A 17,291-nucleotide genomic window follows, 5' to 3' on the forward strand; every position below is an offset into this window, starting at 1 on the left:
TAGCTTACAGAAAAAAAAATGTATTAAAGAAATTATAATTATGATACATAATTTTACTATTTATGAAGGGATTATTGGACATTGCCAGTTAATATATTTATTTAACATTAGATAAAAGTGTCCTGCTGTATATAATAAGAGCATATTATTTAATAAAAAGAACAATATTTGGGTTCTATGTAGGTGTATTTTAATCAACAATTTATTTTAGGAACTAATTCGATTAGTTTAAATCAATTATTTTAAAAATTAACTAAAATTAATCTTCATCTAATTTCAAGTATTATTACTTTTCAATTTGAATACGTACAATAAATATATCACAGTAAATACTGCATGCATGCAAATAAAGAGCAATTATTAGAATAGTGAGTGTTCACAAAAAATATAACGAGATAAGTTTCTACAAACATTATACCATAGAGGACGAGTATGAGTTAATTATACAAAATAAAACTAGAACAAATATCATACAAAATAATAAAATAAATTATAAAATGTTAGTACTTTTTCTTTCTCAGATATAGTAATACAAATGGCGCTGAGTTATTTGTGTAACTTGGTTTGTTATTAAAATGCACTAGATAAATCTCAACAATTTAACTAAATCATTAAATAACACTGTTATAAAGAACTTAAAATCAATGTTTAACATTAGTAATTGTAATTAATGTAAAAGAGAAACCTCTAATAATAATTGAACTGCAAATTGAAATAAACAAATAAATTAAAAAGGCACAACCAATCGATCTTGAGAAAGAAAAATATATTTAAAATAAATTATTACTATAAAGGTATTTATCGATCAAGCACAGCCTGTTCCAAGGGCAAGGGGCAGTGTCACCAGCCGTTTTTTATGTAATATAATTATTTAATAAATTACTTAATCTTAATCATTATAAATACTATACATAGAATTTCATTGTTTCACGCTAAGTTACAATTTATTTAAAATTAAAATTTAATATCACAGACATGTTTGCAGATCATTTTCATTAAAACAAAATACTGCAATTTATTATAAACTAAAAATTAAATAATTATTGTAATCAAAAGAACATTTTTTAATTTAAAGAATTATAGTTTATGTCAAAATTATACTAAAAATACAGTCATATCAATAACAGTTTTGTTAAGTGCACGTCGTAGGAGATACACCATATGTGTTAACTCTCATTTCTTCAATTGCTTTACACCATTCCAACGCAAATCCTTCAGGATCTTCTAAGTAATAAGTCCTGTTGGGCTGCAAAAGGAAAATTAAAATAATTAAAATACTATGCCAAAAAAGTTAAAATAACTAATTAGGTAAAATATATTAAATTTGATAATATATTATAATATAATATAAAAATGAGATATAAATTGTAGTTACCGTGTGAACGAAAAATATCCTGAAATTTTTAGGTTCCACGCGCAATTGTGGACTCCAAGGTATTTCTCCTTTTAGGGTCATAGATGCTGGATCGGCATAATACAAATGTGGACCCATTGTTAACATCAACATACGCCTTCTGGCAAAAAGACCCTAAAAATGGAAAAAACAAATTAATACCATAAAAACGATAGAATGCACTCATAGCATATCGAACAACAAAACTCACTTTTCGCTTGTCAACCAATCCTTGTTTGACAATCAGATTTCCCTCTACTAAACCATGCCATTTACTGTTACACCTCTGCTGGTTCAGTTGGTGTTGCTTCTCTTCGTCATTCATATGAAGAATGCCAGACCGTTTGCGCGGTCTAGGTACAGATGCTGGGGTGGTTGTGGAACTGCTTTGGCCATCCAGACCCAGTAACCTGGTCAATTGTTTGTCGTCCAGGCCTGGTTCCAAATGATCAGGAACTCGATATTGGCTACGAAGCTCTTGGCCTTCGCTATTTCCAGGTAGGTAAGGGTATATAGGTGGTGGATTTGTTATATGCAAGGTGTCAAAATCCAAGCCATTGTAAAACGGATGAGAGCGGATGGAAGTGTACCGTAGGTCATCCTTGGTGCCTAGGCGTTCGTTTGGATCAAGCACCAACAGTTTCTGTACCAGATCTTTGGCATCGGCGTTGAACCCATCTGGATACACATAGTCGAGGTTCAGTATTTTCTTGAACAACATATATTCACTCCTGCACAAAGAGAATTTTATTAGTAAATATTATTTATAGCCAGGTACATTTGTTATAATACACAAAAATATATATTCACACGTCGCACTACCAAACAATGAGATGTGTATCAAATATTACATTATTAGGGTACGTACCTCGATCGAAAGGGGGGTAAACCAGCAATCATTTGATAGATAATGCAGCCGAGGGCCCATAGATCAGAACTAGGCGAAATCGTTTTCTCAGTCAACAATTCGGGACTGACGTATTGGGCAGTTCCGACGAAACTGTTACTTCGCTGCCGGGGATTGTTATCGTTCAAAATAGATTTGTCCACAGCGTCGGGCTGTTCGAGTATTTTCGAACACCCAAAATCGGCCACCTTGATGTGCATATTGTGGTCAAGTAATATGTTTTCCGGCTTCAGGTCCCTATGCATAATGTTCAAGTCGTGTAGATGCTCCAGGGCGCGAAGGATTTCACCTGAGTAAAATCGCGTGCAAGCAGAGTCGAATGAGCCCACTTTGTTGATGTACGGTAGCAAGTCACCGTTTTTTGCGTATGACATAACAAAATCTAAGAGCAATCATTAAGGAAAACACCACAAAAGTGAGCAACCGGATGTAAGAGATATACAGCCTAATATAGAATTTTGTACAAATTAATATTCATTGATGAGTTTGAAAAGGATACAGAGTCGTTCGGCGTCTTGGAACGTGCAGTACAGCTTGACGAAAAGACTGGATCCGGAATTGCTGAGAATATTAAGAGCGTCCTTTTCACGACGTACTTGTTCGCGTTTCTTTTCCCTGATGATTTGTTGTTTTTCGCAGACTTTAACTGTAAAATGAAAAAATAATTTATCGTCAGTAATATGATCACCGGTATAGACATATATATATATGAACTATATTATAGTAGAGACCAAGAAATAAGTGTCGTCATTAAGGGAGCGGGAATGGGGATACTTAGCGACAACAAATTTACATAATTTTGAGAGGGGTTTCCCCTCTTCTACGATGAAAAGTGATCGTAAGTTAAATTTTGTATACAACGATAACGTTGAGTACAGAAGAGAGCGATAAAAAAATCGACTGAAATTAACACCGGTACTAATTAAGCGAAGAAGTCATATAAATATTAATGGCCGACTAATATGCGTGCGTTTTATCGTAAACGTCCGTTGTTCAAGGGTAATAATACCCGTGCTCGAAAACGAACTCCGTGCACCGACATCGCTGAAGGTTGACACGTGGAAGACACATCCTTGTAATTTTATATTAGACTATAAAAAATACGCACATACGACAATAACGGCATTTTGAGGTCGCGAATTTTATTTCGATAAAATGTAGTAAAAATGAACACGCGCAACGAAAGAACTCATAACGTGTGGCACTCCACCACCCCACCATTACTCCTCCATCAAACACTGGTAGCAATGTCACGTAGTTAATAAGTTGCTATATTTTCCCCATTGAAACATTAGTTGAATTTATTGAATTTAACCCTATTTATAACTGTAGTTGTGGTAGTTATGGTAAACGAAATGCTATATTTGTACAGTGCATAATATGAGTCACTAACTTATCAAATAGACACTCACTTGCATGTTCGCGATTCGTATGGATGTCTTTGGCCAAATACACCTGGAAAGACAAAAACAATAGCATTTAACGTACGGGTTATGAACGATATACAGTGTTATTACTGCTGTATTTAGTGTTGTTTGTGTGTGTGTGTGTGTGTGTATGTATATGTGTGTGTGTGTGTGTGATGATGATGATAACACGTCGGTCACTGAACCGGTCTAAAAACAGTCGTAGCCAAGGTCAATGAGTTTACGCCGAGCGTGTTACAACGAACATTATACCTATAGGTAAAACACTATTACGATACCCGAGTCAAAGGTCTTTTTGAGGACACCACGGGTCGGTAACACGACGACAGCGACAATGTTTTTTTCCCCGATAGAATAACGCATGTGCGGCCACGTAAGGTCCACACACGCGGCCGAGCGAAATGAGTGGCGCGTGTCGATGATAATGGGTTTGGCGAACCGGCGGAAAGGTCGACGACGATGTAAAAAAAACCGCATAAAAATAGATCGTTCGAGTAATTATGTTAGCGGAGGTCGGTTAGACCGTATGACGATAAGGAATTTTGCATTCGTAGGTGTTGTTTGTGGAGATAGTATAATAATAAACAAATTACCTACACGAAAAACTTGTGGTCGTCAAGGTGGTGCGCTGTTGGCAAATATAATATACTAGTATGCAATAATATTATCTGTCTGTGATTTTTGTGGAGGCAAGTGTCATGTCATTTCAGACATTTTATGGAGGCAATACACGAAATTATTGTGGATCTGATAAATAAAGTTGGAGGTAAATCGTGATATCATCAGCGCCGTGCCATGTATACGTATATAGATTATAATATATTATATAGTAGTTAACGGTTGTTGTAACTCACTGTCGAGTAACTGCCCTCGCCAATGACCTTTCCGAAAATGTAATCTTTTGGATTGCGTTTCGTCACTGGCATCATGTTGGCGATGTTGTCGGTAGTCAAAGACTGGCCACCGCCATTGACTTGCACCACCTGAGACGTTTGGGTGGCCTGAGTTGACGGTGGCTGTGGTGTGGCCGTCTGCATGGTCGGAGGTGGCGGCATGACGACAATTTGCTGCTGTGATTGGTGGTGGAACACGGCAGTGGAGGACGATTTGGCTGCTGCTATCTGTAGAGAATAAGAATACTATATTATACATGCAAAACTGAAATAATAATAATAATACTAATAATAAAAAAATCGTGAGTTACGACATGCACGCGGAAAGAACGGCCGGTTCGTCGAGAAAATCGAACACCCGCCGCCGTGATCTCTACCCGACATACACACACTTAAACTTAAAAAAACATTACACCGGTGGCGGCTGTGGTAGTTGCGGAGGCCTCTGACGTCATTTGGCAAGTCGCCCAACGTCAGAGAGACTCTCCTCCCGCCCGGCGGCGACGACGACGACGACCGAAATACTAAACGTAATGTAAAAAAAAGAAAGACAAAACTGTAAAATTCGCGAAAAAAATCGTACAGTCTTTGTCTTAGCAAATGTATTTGTTTAACGCGTCCGTATGAACAGTATGCGATGACAAAAGTAATAATAATTTAATAAAAAAACTCGGCTGCAACAGCAACAAACATCATCAATGAGTGTTATGCAGTGCACTGCCACCCGGTACGCGACCTAGGTTTGGAAATCGTACACATTTTAACACGGCGTTTACGGAACAGAATACGCGACGATCGAAATGCATTCAGCGGCTTCGGCGCATAGTTTGCAAGGTTGCGGTGGTACATGCTGGCATAGTTATATTATAATGGTTCATAATAATAATAATAATAATAATATGCGAGTCGTTTCCGGATGGCGTTGGGCGAGGAGAATATTATAATATGGAAAGTAGGTAGGTACCCCGGTTTTTACACAACATCACGCAACACATTATGCGAAACGCTTCGATATATTGTGTTTCGTTGCACACACATAAACGCATACAAGAGCTGTTTTTCAGGGGAGGAGTAATACTAGATTTCATCGGATCGTAGCGACGTGGTCTATACTTAATTATAAAATTATTTCACAGCGGCTTCAGGTCGGGCGACAAGAGGCGACGAGACGATTTTTTTAGCGCGACGGAGGGCGCTAGAGCCGTCTTTTGGACGGCTATCAGACGGCGACCCTGTGACCCGGGCCAGACGGTGTGCCGTGCCAAACACGCTCGGCCCGGCCGCCCAGACACGCCGCGCGCACCCCGTCACGCCACGCCGGACACCGCGCGCGATTCCCTATTTCGGAACGATAAAAATGTTATGTACGCCGCGAGGCGCTGCTGCTGTTGGCGGCGGCCACCCGCGTTCACATCACATACTTTTCCATACGACGGCGACGACTATATACACGCACATGTGCATAGGTATATCGAGTGTGTGTGTATATATATATATATAATATGGGTTTACGTACGCACGATTTGCAAGCACGCACCCGCGGTGCGATGTCCTGTGCGGAATGCTGCACGGACGAAATGCCGACGGACGATATACGACGTGAGGGTAGGGACGAGGGAGAGCGATAGAATTAAAAATAGAAAATCGTAAGAGTAATTTAAAAAAAAAAAATTGTAACAATATAAATTAATGTATTATTTAGTAGGTATGATGTATTACGTACGGAAGTGAAGAGGTTTTTGAAGAGGCGGCGACAATATTATTTCACAACGGCGCGCGATATGAACTATTACTGGTGCTCGGTGCTCTGTTGCAGGACGACGACGACGCGCGCCCGCAACAACGATGTCAGTGTGTCGCGGGCGTTTTCGTCGGTGCGTTACACCACACACAGGCGCGCGCCCGTGACGTAATTGCGTGGGATTCGGCGTGTACGCGCCGCCGACGCGAGTGGGAGTAAATAAAACAACCCTATATCCCTCTGCTACTTGTCCGCCCGCCTGTTGGCGTAAATTATGACGTAAACGGACGTTATATATTATAATCGCGTACACCGCGGTCCTGACTCATTTCCGCGTATCGGACGGGAAGATGAGGAAACCAGCGGAAAAAATTCGTCAAAAAAAAATCACACGGTCCCACCGGGGGCCACCGAGAGTACATCCGCTTCGTCGGTGTACATACTATTATACAATATATTATGGCGATTGATCGGAATTCGTTCGACGGGCCACACGCGCGCCGGCAACACGTTTTTTTTTCTCGTAAGCACAGCGCACAAACACGGAAAACCCGTTATATCCGCACGACTACTCAGCTCGGCCGGCTCCACAGTACATCACACAATTGCCAATCGCTTCGTGTTTCGGCGGACACCCAACGATCTCTCCCCTCTCCATCCTCTCTCACCCCTGGAAGCTGCGACCGAAAAGACGACGACCTCGGCTAGCCCCTCCATTACACCCCCCACCACAGTGTTAGGGGTACCCGGATCTCTGAATTCACGTTATCAGGTTATAAACACACGTTATATTATACAAATTACATCGTCGAATAATTTGTATTCGACTCTAAATGTTTTTTACAAACGTAGGTCGTCAAAGGAGAATGGAAAAAACTATATTTTTTAGCCGTCCAGCCGTCTCGGTATGTGCGTGCTTCTTGTATGTGTGTTGTTTTTGACGATTATTATATGTTATGCGTTTTGGTGGCAGGCCAAAAGGCTGTTTTTACAGCCACTGCGGCCTGTGCATAATATGAATTCATCGAGATCGCCGGGAGAGGAGTAGTGAGAGAGCAGAAGGGAACGCCACGGCCTTCCTCCACGTGCCGGTCGTTATGATAATAAAAATAATATTAAATTTCGCTACACCTGTACACAGTACATGATACTAAATACACACACCAAAACACGCTGCAGCCGTTTCCGTTTTACTTTGTCGTAAAACTTTTTTTTAAACCGTTTTTGCCACTCCCCGGCGCCCGTCCAACAGTGGCGACGACGCATTATATTAATATAATATACACAACATATACGCGTACGTATTAACGCACGAAACGCCAACGGTTGACCTATATTTTCCGAGTATTCGAAATCCGGCGGTGGCAGCCCGACGTAAACAACCTAGTGCACACACGCGTACAAAAACACAGCTATTCTACTACCGCCACTACCTATATTATTCGTACTCGATAGTCGTATTTATTATATATTATATTGTATACACAGTTTTGCTGTAAAACTCTACTCGGTTATTATGTTAGTTTTATGCAGTTAATTACAATTGCGTTACCACCGCCCGCCCGCACTCGAAGACGTGACGTTAGGCTTGTTTCTTCCGTTTCGGATAGAAGAAAAACTTACTGCACATTAGCGTTTTATACTGCAAACTCCATTGTGAAATCGATGCGCATAATATTCCTATTATATAATGGTACCTATATAGTATGATTTTGCGTACTAATAGTTGCGACAGCGGTGGAGGCGGAGCGCGGCACGCAACCTTCACCCACATAATATCGTTGTTGTTGTTGTTGTTGTTGTACACAATGGATGACGACGACGGACAAACTATAGATTTTGAGCTATGTTGTTCATTATATTTTAGGAGCATTTCATAAATCGATAGACTTTTGGATGGTTGGCAGGGATGCTCGATGGAGTCTGTGTGTCACAGTTATGAAACATATACAGAAGTTTTAGTAATCGTGGAATTACAGTCGTGCACTGAATCGACAACAACACGACGGGGTTTTGTGAGTGTATATGTAAGTATGTTTATCTTTCCGGTAGGGGGTGAAGTGGTGGAATCGATAATAGTGTAAAACCAGTAAGTAAAGACCTTATTCTCTGAAAAATCTCGTTTTAAAGGTGTTCGACTTCAAGGGAAGGCGCGGCAGTGTCGTTATACGCATTGTATGGTATATTATATTTATCCAATTCCAAGATTTTCGTTTGTTATTATTACGTTATCGTATGGTCCGTCCATCGGTGTGGCTATCGCGTCGCGACCAGGGCGTCGTATTCGAAAACAAATTTATGAAAATGGCGCACACACACCACACTCGAATTAATACACTTCAGATGTATTATCTACACTCACACACAGAGGCGGTGTGTTGTTGTCGTAAAAAAAAGTCCGTCTCGTAAATATTAATTAAAACACAGAATACAAAAAGAAACCGTATCACTGTACGTCGTGTGTGTGACACTGGTATGCGGCTTGAGATAAAAAAAAAAAAAAACAATAATAATAATAATCGTTATAATTCGGCGGCACCGAAAGCGCCGTGTGTGTGTGTGTGTGTGTGTGTGTGTGTGTGTGTGTGTGTGTGTGTGTGTGCGCGTATAAGCGCGAGTGTCGATTATGTATGTGTGAGTATTGTTTGTTATCGCGGGCGGCGGCGGCGGCGGCGACGCATTTCATTCAAAACATTGACGCGATCGGAAACCACACGTACGCACACGTTGTTGTCGAGTGTACACAGTGGTGGTGTGTGTGCATCCGAATTGCGTCATTCAACAATTTGTGGCGCGTTATCTCTAGCGGGGATCCGACGGCGGCGTGTGACGTAACAAATATAGTCTAGAACCGGACGCGCTTGCAAGTACCGACGCCGCACCAGGCGCGATAGCGGGGGTGTACGCCGGCCAGCACACGGAATAAAAAACTGATTAAAAGTAAAAACATTTAAAAAACACAATGACCGTAACGCTGAGGAAGCTATCCGCGGAAAACCCGCAAAAATGATAACGAGGCTAAATAATAATTATATGAATATGAATAAAACAACAACAGCAGAGATAGAAAACCAAAAGAAACGACAACGGCCTCAGAAAGTGCTCTTTTGACTAAATATTATAAACAATATTGTTCTCCGGATGTGCAAAGAACGATGGCCGCCGCAGAAACACTGATGATGGTGGTGGTGGTGGTGGTGGGGTGGTGGTGGTGGTGGTGGCGACCTTGCCAACGCCCAAGGCAGTCTCGTCGACAGCAGAGCGGTGTGTCGTCGTCGTCGACGATGTTGTTGTTCCGTTGTTTACGGTTTGTTTACAAGTCGACGAGGCCGACTTTCGCGGACGCACGCGAGACACACGTCCGTATTTATCACGTCGCCGTCGGCGATTCGAAACAAATAAAGGCTTTCGCTCCTAAATCCACCCTCTCCCCAAACGACGCCGTACAAGCGTACTTTAGCGATAATAATAATGAGGCATTAAACATTTTATTTTCACCAATTCGTTTTCTCGCTCAAACTAGTTTCGTACAACAACACTGGATCCGTGTATTTATAAAACGTGTGTACACCGAGCATCAAGGACACCGGCGGGGCACCTACCGGGAGTCGTTGTCGTTTGTTTCCCCTCACCGGGGCGAAGTGTCGGTGGCGGCTGTTAACCCTGCAACGACGACGACGACGACGACTCCGCCGCCGCACGCAAGGACATATGGCGGCGGCGGTGTCAACGGCCCTGTTGGGGCGGCGGGAAGGCGCAGAGGAGGAGGGCCACCGGGGTCGACGACAAGTTCAATGCCATCTTCACGGACGCGCGCGCGCGCGGGTTCCTTGTGCAGTTGTGTATAGTAGTTGTACTCAATAATAGTATAGTAGTAGTACACACACACAACCCGCGTTTTTTTTCCCTCTCTTTCTTTTGTAATAATAATAATAATAATAATATATATTTACGCGGTAATATACACAACCACGGCCGCCGTCGACCGTGCGTGCACGCGCATGTTTGTGAGTCCAACTCATTGAACACCGGTTTTTCCCACCGAAAATAGCTTGTTATTATTTTTATCAACGGCGGCGACAACGACGTAATAACAACAATATAATATTAATATCGTTCGCAAAAGCGTCAATTGCGTGTAAACACGTCGAGTTATTTCTTCTCGGCGAAACGGTAGTGAAAGCGTGCAATACGCCGCCGCCCGGTGAAAGCAGGTGTAGCACGTTGTCTGGGTAGTCACCGTCGTCGTCTCGCTCTCACACCTGGCCCAGGGATCTGCAGACTGCTGAGAAGAAAAACGTACGCGGCCCCTATTGTTGTCGTCCGCCGACGCCGCCGCTTACCGCTTAGCGATCGAGACAGGGCGGCACGACATACGCGCACCGGGCCGGCCGCCTGCACCTGGTTAAACCGTCTGCGGCTGCTATGGTACACGACGACGCCGACAACAACAACAACAATAAATTGCTGGTCGCGAACGGAGATCCCCGCGCGCGTCGGACACTCGAAGACACCCCCCCACACCCCCCGTTATGGAACCAGACGATTCCCCCCTCGCGCCAGACGCTCATCCCCTCCCCCACGAGTGTCATGAAACGATGATTCGCAGCGCATAACGCAAAACCTCTCTCCGTTTGTTGTACGAAATAATAATAATAATATCTAATAATATCTCTCTCGGTCGTAGACACAACACGACCCATTTTTTCTGCGAAATCGTTCCGCCGGAGGAGGCACGACGGGCCGTCAGACGGCTCCGCCGTTATTTCGTAATGATAATGGCATCATTATTATTATTATTACCTATTATTCGCGGTCTTTGTATTTATTATATCTATGTTATCACGAGGAAAATAAAAATAATCTGAAGGAAAAAACGCACAGACACCCTCCGAAGGTGGACAAGACACGCGACGACCTTATCGGAGGGCGACGGAAAACCCAGGGCCCGGCGCAGGTATTAGACACATGCTCATATGTAATATCGGCAAAGTGAAAAAAAACAGCGGCGATCGCATTTCTCGTTCTTTCGGTATGTGGGTCATTGTCCACGGTGGTAGGGACGGCGGTACACACGCATCCACGCGCGCCGATCGTTATTTATTATTATTATTAGAATATTACACAACGCGCATTCCTCGCACGTTGTTGCACGAGACACACGCAGTGTCGGATCCCCCGTTGGAGCATGGGTTTTCGTATCCGTCACACGAGGCGTTAGTACAAGTGTACACAGACGCGAATTTTTCAGAATCGATAAACCGCCCGCCCGCCCGCACGACCGTGCGACGGAATGCACGCAGAGGCGGGGAACTCGTAAGAGGGCCAGTAGGTCAAACCGCATCCCTCTGGAACAAACGATTCGACAGAGGTTTCATGCATTTTTTTCACTCAGTCTTATTAAGTCCGACCGAAATGAGTTTGGATATTATAAATAAATAATCCATATCGAGATGACCCGGACGAATTCTTGCGATCCTGAGGGTGAACCCACCGGCTAGACGGCATTCGATAATGTTTACATACGTCATACACCACGGTGTGACGTAACGAAAAGCGCGAAGGATTACGGACGACAGAGTGGCGGCGAAAGCGCGGGCGCCACGCGCAAGCGCCTTCTCAGACCGTCGTCAAGGGTGCCGCACGTTCTGGACGCCGAATTACAGAGGGCGGCAAAACAGGGAGGAAAAAATATGGAAACTCATGCGGGGCGCGAGAAAATTCACCCACGCTGTAAGTGGTCACACGTGCGAGCCCCGGAAGCGGTAATAGAGCTACTTTTTTAAAATATATCTGGGCATCATGCCCGCGTACCTTGTTGGCGGCTTTTTTCGATATCTTTTCCTTGCGGCCAATACGAAACACCCTGGCCAACGTTTGTGCGAACTGCACTGGGCGAGACCGGACGATGACTGATGCGGCTGAAGTCTGTTTCTTCGTCTGCTGGTGTAAGTGATGGTGGTGATGGGTTAGATGATAGGCGGACGTCTTGGTATCCATTACGCGGTAAACGATACGGAAGGAGAGCGGCGAAACGAAGTCAGCGTTGACGGCGTCTCACCATGGCGTGACGACGTAATTATTTCGGGTGCTGACTTTATTTAAATGCGGTGTCGTTAAGTCGGTATTTAAGTTTTTTTTTTTTTATCCTTTATTGATATCGGTGTATAATACACGAATTGATTAAAATAGAATATTAAACTTAGGATGTATTGAAAATCACAAAATAAATAACCGAACGTTATACACTGGGATGATGTACGCAATACTCACCGCTTCCGAACTTGAGTTTAAAATGATATTAAATAGTTCCGATGTTTGTAAATAATAAATTTGTCTAGACACGAAATTTCACTAAATTCGAACGCTCGCGAACGCTGGTATTCGAATACTGACTGTAGTAGACTGCCGTCTGCCGGTGGTCGCCTCTGATCGAGCTCAACGCACTCTCGGCGGCGTCGTCGTCGAAGGCTATCTTGGGGGGGACGGTGGGGGAGGGGCAAAAGTCCCCCACCGCTGCGGCGGCGCGTACGGACCTGGCCGCGTTATACGCTTGTACACACGCGGCAACGCGCGGATCGCGTTTGCCGCCGCGCGCCGACCGTGTGGAATACTGTGGATCCTCCGTTCAAAGTACCCGCCAAAACGGTTATTCTCTTTTGTACGACGCGCATTCCGTTCTATCCGTACGGTTTCTATTTGCTGTTTTGTTTCATTTCGTTTTTTACGTTTATTTTTCTCTTCTCGGTATTTCTCGGTTTTGCGTCGTCCGTCTTGCTCTCCGGTAACCGGAAACGAAGCGGAAATTGCCCAGTCCCCAGAACGTTCGGGATTAATACAACGTCGTGCAGGGAAGACCGAAATTATTTTTATTCTCCCGTTTAGCAGTGGTCAAAGGTGGGATAAAGATAAACCGACACGGTTTATGAATGGAAAATATGTTTAAAAAACAACTCCATGCGTGCACCACTACCGCACCACCGATGACCTGTCGAGTGGAATTTATGAATGTCGGACGAATTTTTTCTTTTTCAGATCATGATTATTTATTTATACATTTTCCTTCTCATCTTTCCTTCACGTGCCTTTCATCCAACATATATTATATATTATAACGTTGTCCAAAACCCACCTGACATTGTTCCGAAGCATTTTTAGACAATTTACTATATTATGCCGGAAGACGGAAATGTGATACCCGTATGTGATGATACACTTAATAATATTGATAAATTATAATAATACTGTGTGAAACATTTTGGCTATTAGTTATTATTACTTATTAGTTATTGCCATTGATAAAATAAACTTATCGCCTATCGATAATAAGCAGGTATAAGAGACGTACCTATGGGCTATAGTAAGTATTGGATGCTATCAATTTTAATACCTACCTAAAATATTACAGATAACACGATAAAAACCCGGTTCTTCAAATATTTCTGATCGAAATGAATGATATTTTAAATGAATGGACATTAGTGATTACATTGAACATTCAAGAAGGTCGTAAAATATTGCAATATTGTGAAAGTAGTCATAGGTCATAGAATACAAACATCAAACAAAATGGTTTTTTTTTAGAGAACTCTGAAACGTGGAAATATAAATATATAGCTATGTTGCACAACTGTAGGCTAATAAGTAATAACCAATGATGTTATTGAAGCCTTCCTTTAAATAAATAAAAAAAATAGTATAATATTATACATTAAATACCAATCACTTATACTATACTTGTATAATCATTATCAATATTTTATTACGATAATGTATTCAATGTAATACTGTATGTAAATTAGGTAATGGGGAGGTATTGTATTTAAACATGTAATTCAGCGGACAGCTATACACTTAGAAATCAAAATCATTGTATAGGCGGTGATGGACTGTTCGAAGAATACTATTATTACATTTTATAATACACAGTTTGTACTGCAATATTATTTGTACGTAGAGTCTGTTTGCCAAACCAGATTCGTTGTAAACAAAAACACATTGGCCACTACTACTAATTATCGTGTGTACCCAGGCGAGTTTGTAAACAGCATGGAGGAGTATTATTATTATTATATTCGTCGGAGAGTTGTAACAATATGATTCACGGACACACGCGCTGCCGAAGGTCGTCAGTTGCCGCCACCACCACCACCTCCGTGACTTGTTGATTTTTGACACAAACGTTTTGGCGATTTTGCAGCCACCGCCCGGTGAGATTTTCCGCGAATTCAATATTCTCGACAAGGATATGAATAATGTGGCACACATGGTTTCTAAAACCGAAAGAACCGACCGCCGCATGGGGTGTGTACGATATCACACTCCAATCGTGTATAATGCTAGCTCCACACTCTCGCCGAGGCGAAGCGAGGCAGCGCGAGCACGAGAGTGTAGTCGGTTCACTCGTGTCGTCTTGTCTCGCCTCGCCTCGCCTCGTACGCGCTCCGTTCGGTGTCGGTATTTTGGTCACGAGTCAAAGGACACGCGGCACGAGGCGAGCTCGCGAGAGTGTGGAGGAAGCATAACAACAGCGATCTCCTAAGGTTTCCTCGTCAAACCGTCCATTTTAAACAAAACACGCGGATACCGTAGTACAGATACTATAACAACACAGTATATACCTATGTTGTAATACATTAACACAATAAATATCGGCCGTTCAGCCCTAACCATCACCAAGCCCACGACAGTACGAAAGCCACTAAACTACCGAAGCCATGTAAACGTTTTTTTAATTAATTCGCCTAAATATCGTACTGCTGAAATCGTAAATTGTTTCGTTCACACCTCGATATATTGACAAATTCGTTAAGTATTATCGACTACCCGGTGATTTCGTTTTCGAAATTCTACCGTCCGGGGCGGTTTTCCAGCACGAGACTCCCGCACCACGTGTCTGAGTCACTGGCAACGCGACGGCGGTGTGCTATTGCGGCGTGTGACTCACAGAGCTATAGGCTGTTGACCTCGGCGGCGACGGCGGCGCCTGTACACATCACATAACGCGCGTATACATACACGACGTATCACGTATACTGTGTATATATAATATATATATCATCTATAAATATATATATATATATATATACTTAAAAACAAAAAACGCATTATATAGGTATTATTACGATCATGCCACTGTCGCGGGGTGGTGTGAGAGTGTGTGTGTCTGTGTGTGTGTGTGTGTGTGTGTGTGTGTGTGTGTGTGAAGTCTGCAGTCTGCACGCACGGCACACCGGCCCAGACGGTCCGCCTCGCACACATTCGTGATGCAAAAACGTCGCGGCCGCAGACTCTCGTCCATTGTTTTGCGTACGGCGGCGGCGGTGTCCGACTTTCTATGAAGAATTTTCGCTCTTATAACACTGAGGAATGCGAAACCACCACACACTCTCTCGTTCGGTGTCTGTCTGTCTGTCTGTCTGTCTCTTTCTCTCTGTCTGTCTCTCTGTCTCTCTCTCTTTCTCTCTCTCTCTCTCTCTCTCTCAACTCATTCCTTTCTATAACTGTATCTCTCTCTATCTCTCTCTCTCTCTCTCTCTCTCTTGTCGTCTTGTTTCTCTGTGCAAACAGCGGCGCGAACGGACAAGAATGTGCGGCGATCGCGAGTGAATGAAAACGCGCGCACAGCATTCTCGTCGTCGTCGTCCCGAAAGGGCACACGCGGCGGCCCGACTGATTTGTAATATGGTACGCATCGTATATATAGTCGGGGAGGGGTGGCGGAACCTTCCTAGGGTCGTTGCACTCTTACTCCGAGGGGTTTAACGTCTCTCTATACACGAATATAATAACGTGTTATATACATTGGGCCGAGGGAAAGAGTGAAAAAAGAGGGCGCGCACCCTGTTCACGCGGATCTAATGATAAATGGTCGTCGACGCGGTAATTTCTCGTACCGTCTAAGCTGGCCACGTGGGGTTTTCCAGAAACGGGGGCACAGGTCGTCGAATACAACTGCACGCGGCAGTGTGTTACATGCCACTGTATAAATATGTAAGTATTCTGTTTTTTGTTTTTCCCCAGTCCGCTGGGCTGTGGTATTGCCACAGTTGGCTGCAGCCATGGTTGCAGTTTGGAAAAAAAAAATAATTAGCAAAGAAACAGCCTCTATAAATATCGCAATGACCAAACCTAAAATCGAAGTACTGAAAAATCGTCAATTCTTTTACCTTCACTCCAACACCGATTCTCAAAACATTTTAAACAATCGGGCTCAACATAGGTACATAAATTATTTATATACATAATATTTTTTCGAGTGAGTTCATTGGCACGAGTCGATGATTAATATTTACGGACCCATGCTGTACGCATTCATACAAAAGCCATGTTAATACATTAATTTAATATACCTAAATACCAAATACCTACCTAATAATATATGGTTTTACTTTTCGGATGGTTCTTACCTCACGTGAACACGTCCACACCGCCTATTTATACAGCTGTTTATAATAAACTATACTTGATAAATAATTTCACACAATATTACTATCGTCATCGTCTAAAATATTATACAGAAACGATTTTCGATAAATCGGCAAGCGTGTTGTTGGTTGATATTTCATTTGCCCGAGCAACAAAAATCACATCGTCAATCGCCTATTTCGTAAATGTGTTAATTATACTCGTTCGTATACTATATAGAGATTACCTATGCAGAATGCATGTATATTCGACGACTAAAATTATACGACTAACGGTCGTTGTAGTTAGTTTTATGCCATTGCCATATTATAACAAAAAATACAAATGCGTTTATTAAAAATGACAAAAAAAAAGTAAATAATTTTCCTACAGTAACCCATCAAGCCATTTTTAAAATATTATTTCTTATATTATACATTATAATATAGATGCTATAAATAAAAACATAAAAAACATAAAACATTAAATCAATAAAAAAAATTGTATAAAGTACACAAAAAAA

The 17,291-nt window shown here is 42.4% G+C and overlaps 1 protein-coding gene across 3 annotated transcripts in view; it reads right to left on the reverse strand.

Moving 5' to 3' along the window:
* Positions 1-23: 23 nt before the first annotated feature.
* LOC111036829 (3-phosphoinositide-dependent protein kinase 1) overlaps positions 24-17,291 on the reverse strand; it is a 31,926-nt gene continuing 14,658 nt past the window's right edge. The window contains exons 1-8 of one of the 3 annotated variants that reach the window (XM_022319044.1): positions 12,176-12,791; positions 4,582-4,848; positions 3,713-3,755; positions 2,800-2,946; positions 2,262-2,682; positions 1,605-2,124; positions 1,376-1,528; positions 24-1,246 (exon numbers count right to left, since the gene is read on the reverse strand). In XM_022319044.1, coding sequence (XP_022174736.1) covers positions 1,133-1,246; positions 1,376-1,528; positions 1,605-2,124; positions 2,262-2,682; positions 2,800-2,946; positions 3,713-3,755; positions 4,582-4,848; positions 12,176-12,361 — 1,851 coding nt within the window. In that variant the 5' untranslated portion in view covers positions 12,362-12,791 and the 3' untranslated portion in view covers positions 24-1,132. Of the gene's footprint in view, positions 1,247-1,375; positions 1,529-1,604; positions 2,125-2,261; positions 2,683-2,799; positions 2,947-3,712; positions 3,756-4,581; positions 4,849-6,343; positions 6,470-12,175; positions 12,792-17,291 lie in introns of those variants that run through there. The other 2 variants (XM_022319046.1, XM_022319047.1) reach the window with 2 other exon arrangements.

The sequence above is a fragment of the Myzus persicae genome, unplaced genomic scaffold, assembly GCF_001856785.1.
Source record: "Myzus persicae strain clone G006 unplaced genomic scaffold, MPER_G0061.0, whole genome shotgun sequence".
Taxonomy (NCBI): domain Eukaryota; kingdom Metazoa; phylum Arthropoda; class Insecta; order Hemiptera; family Aphididae; genus Myzus; species Myzus persicae.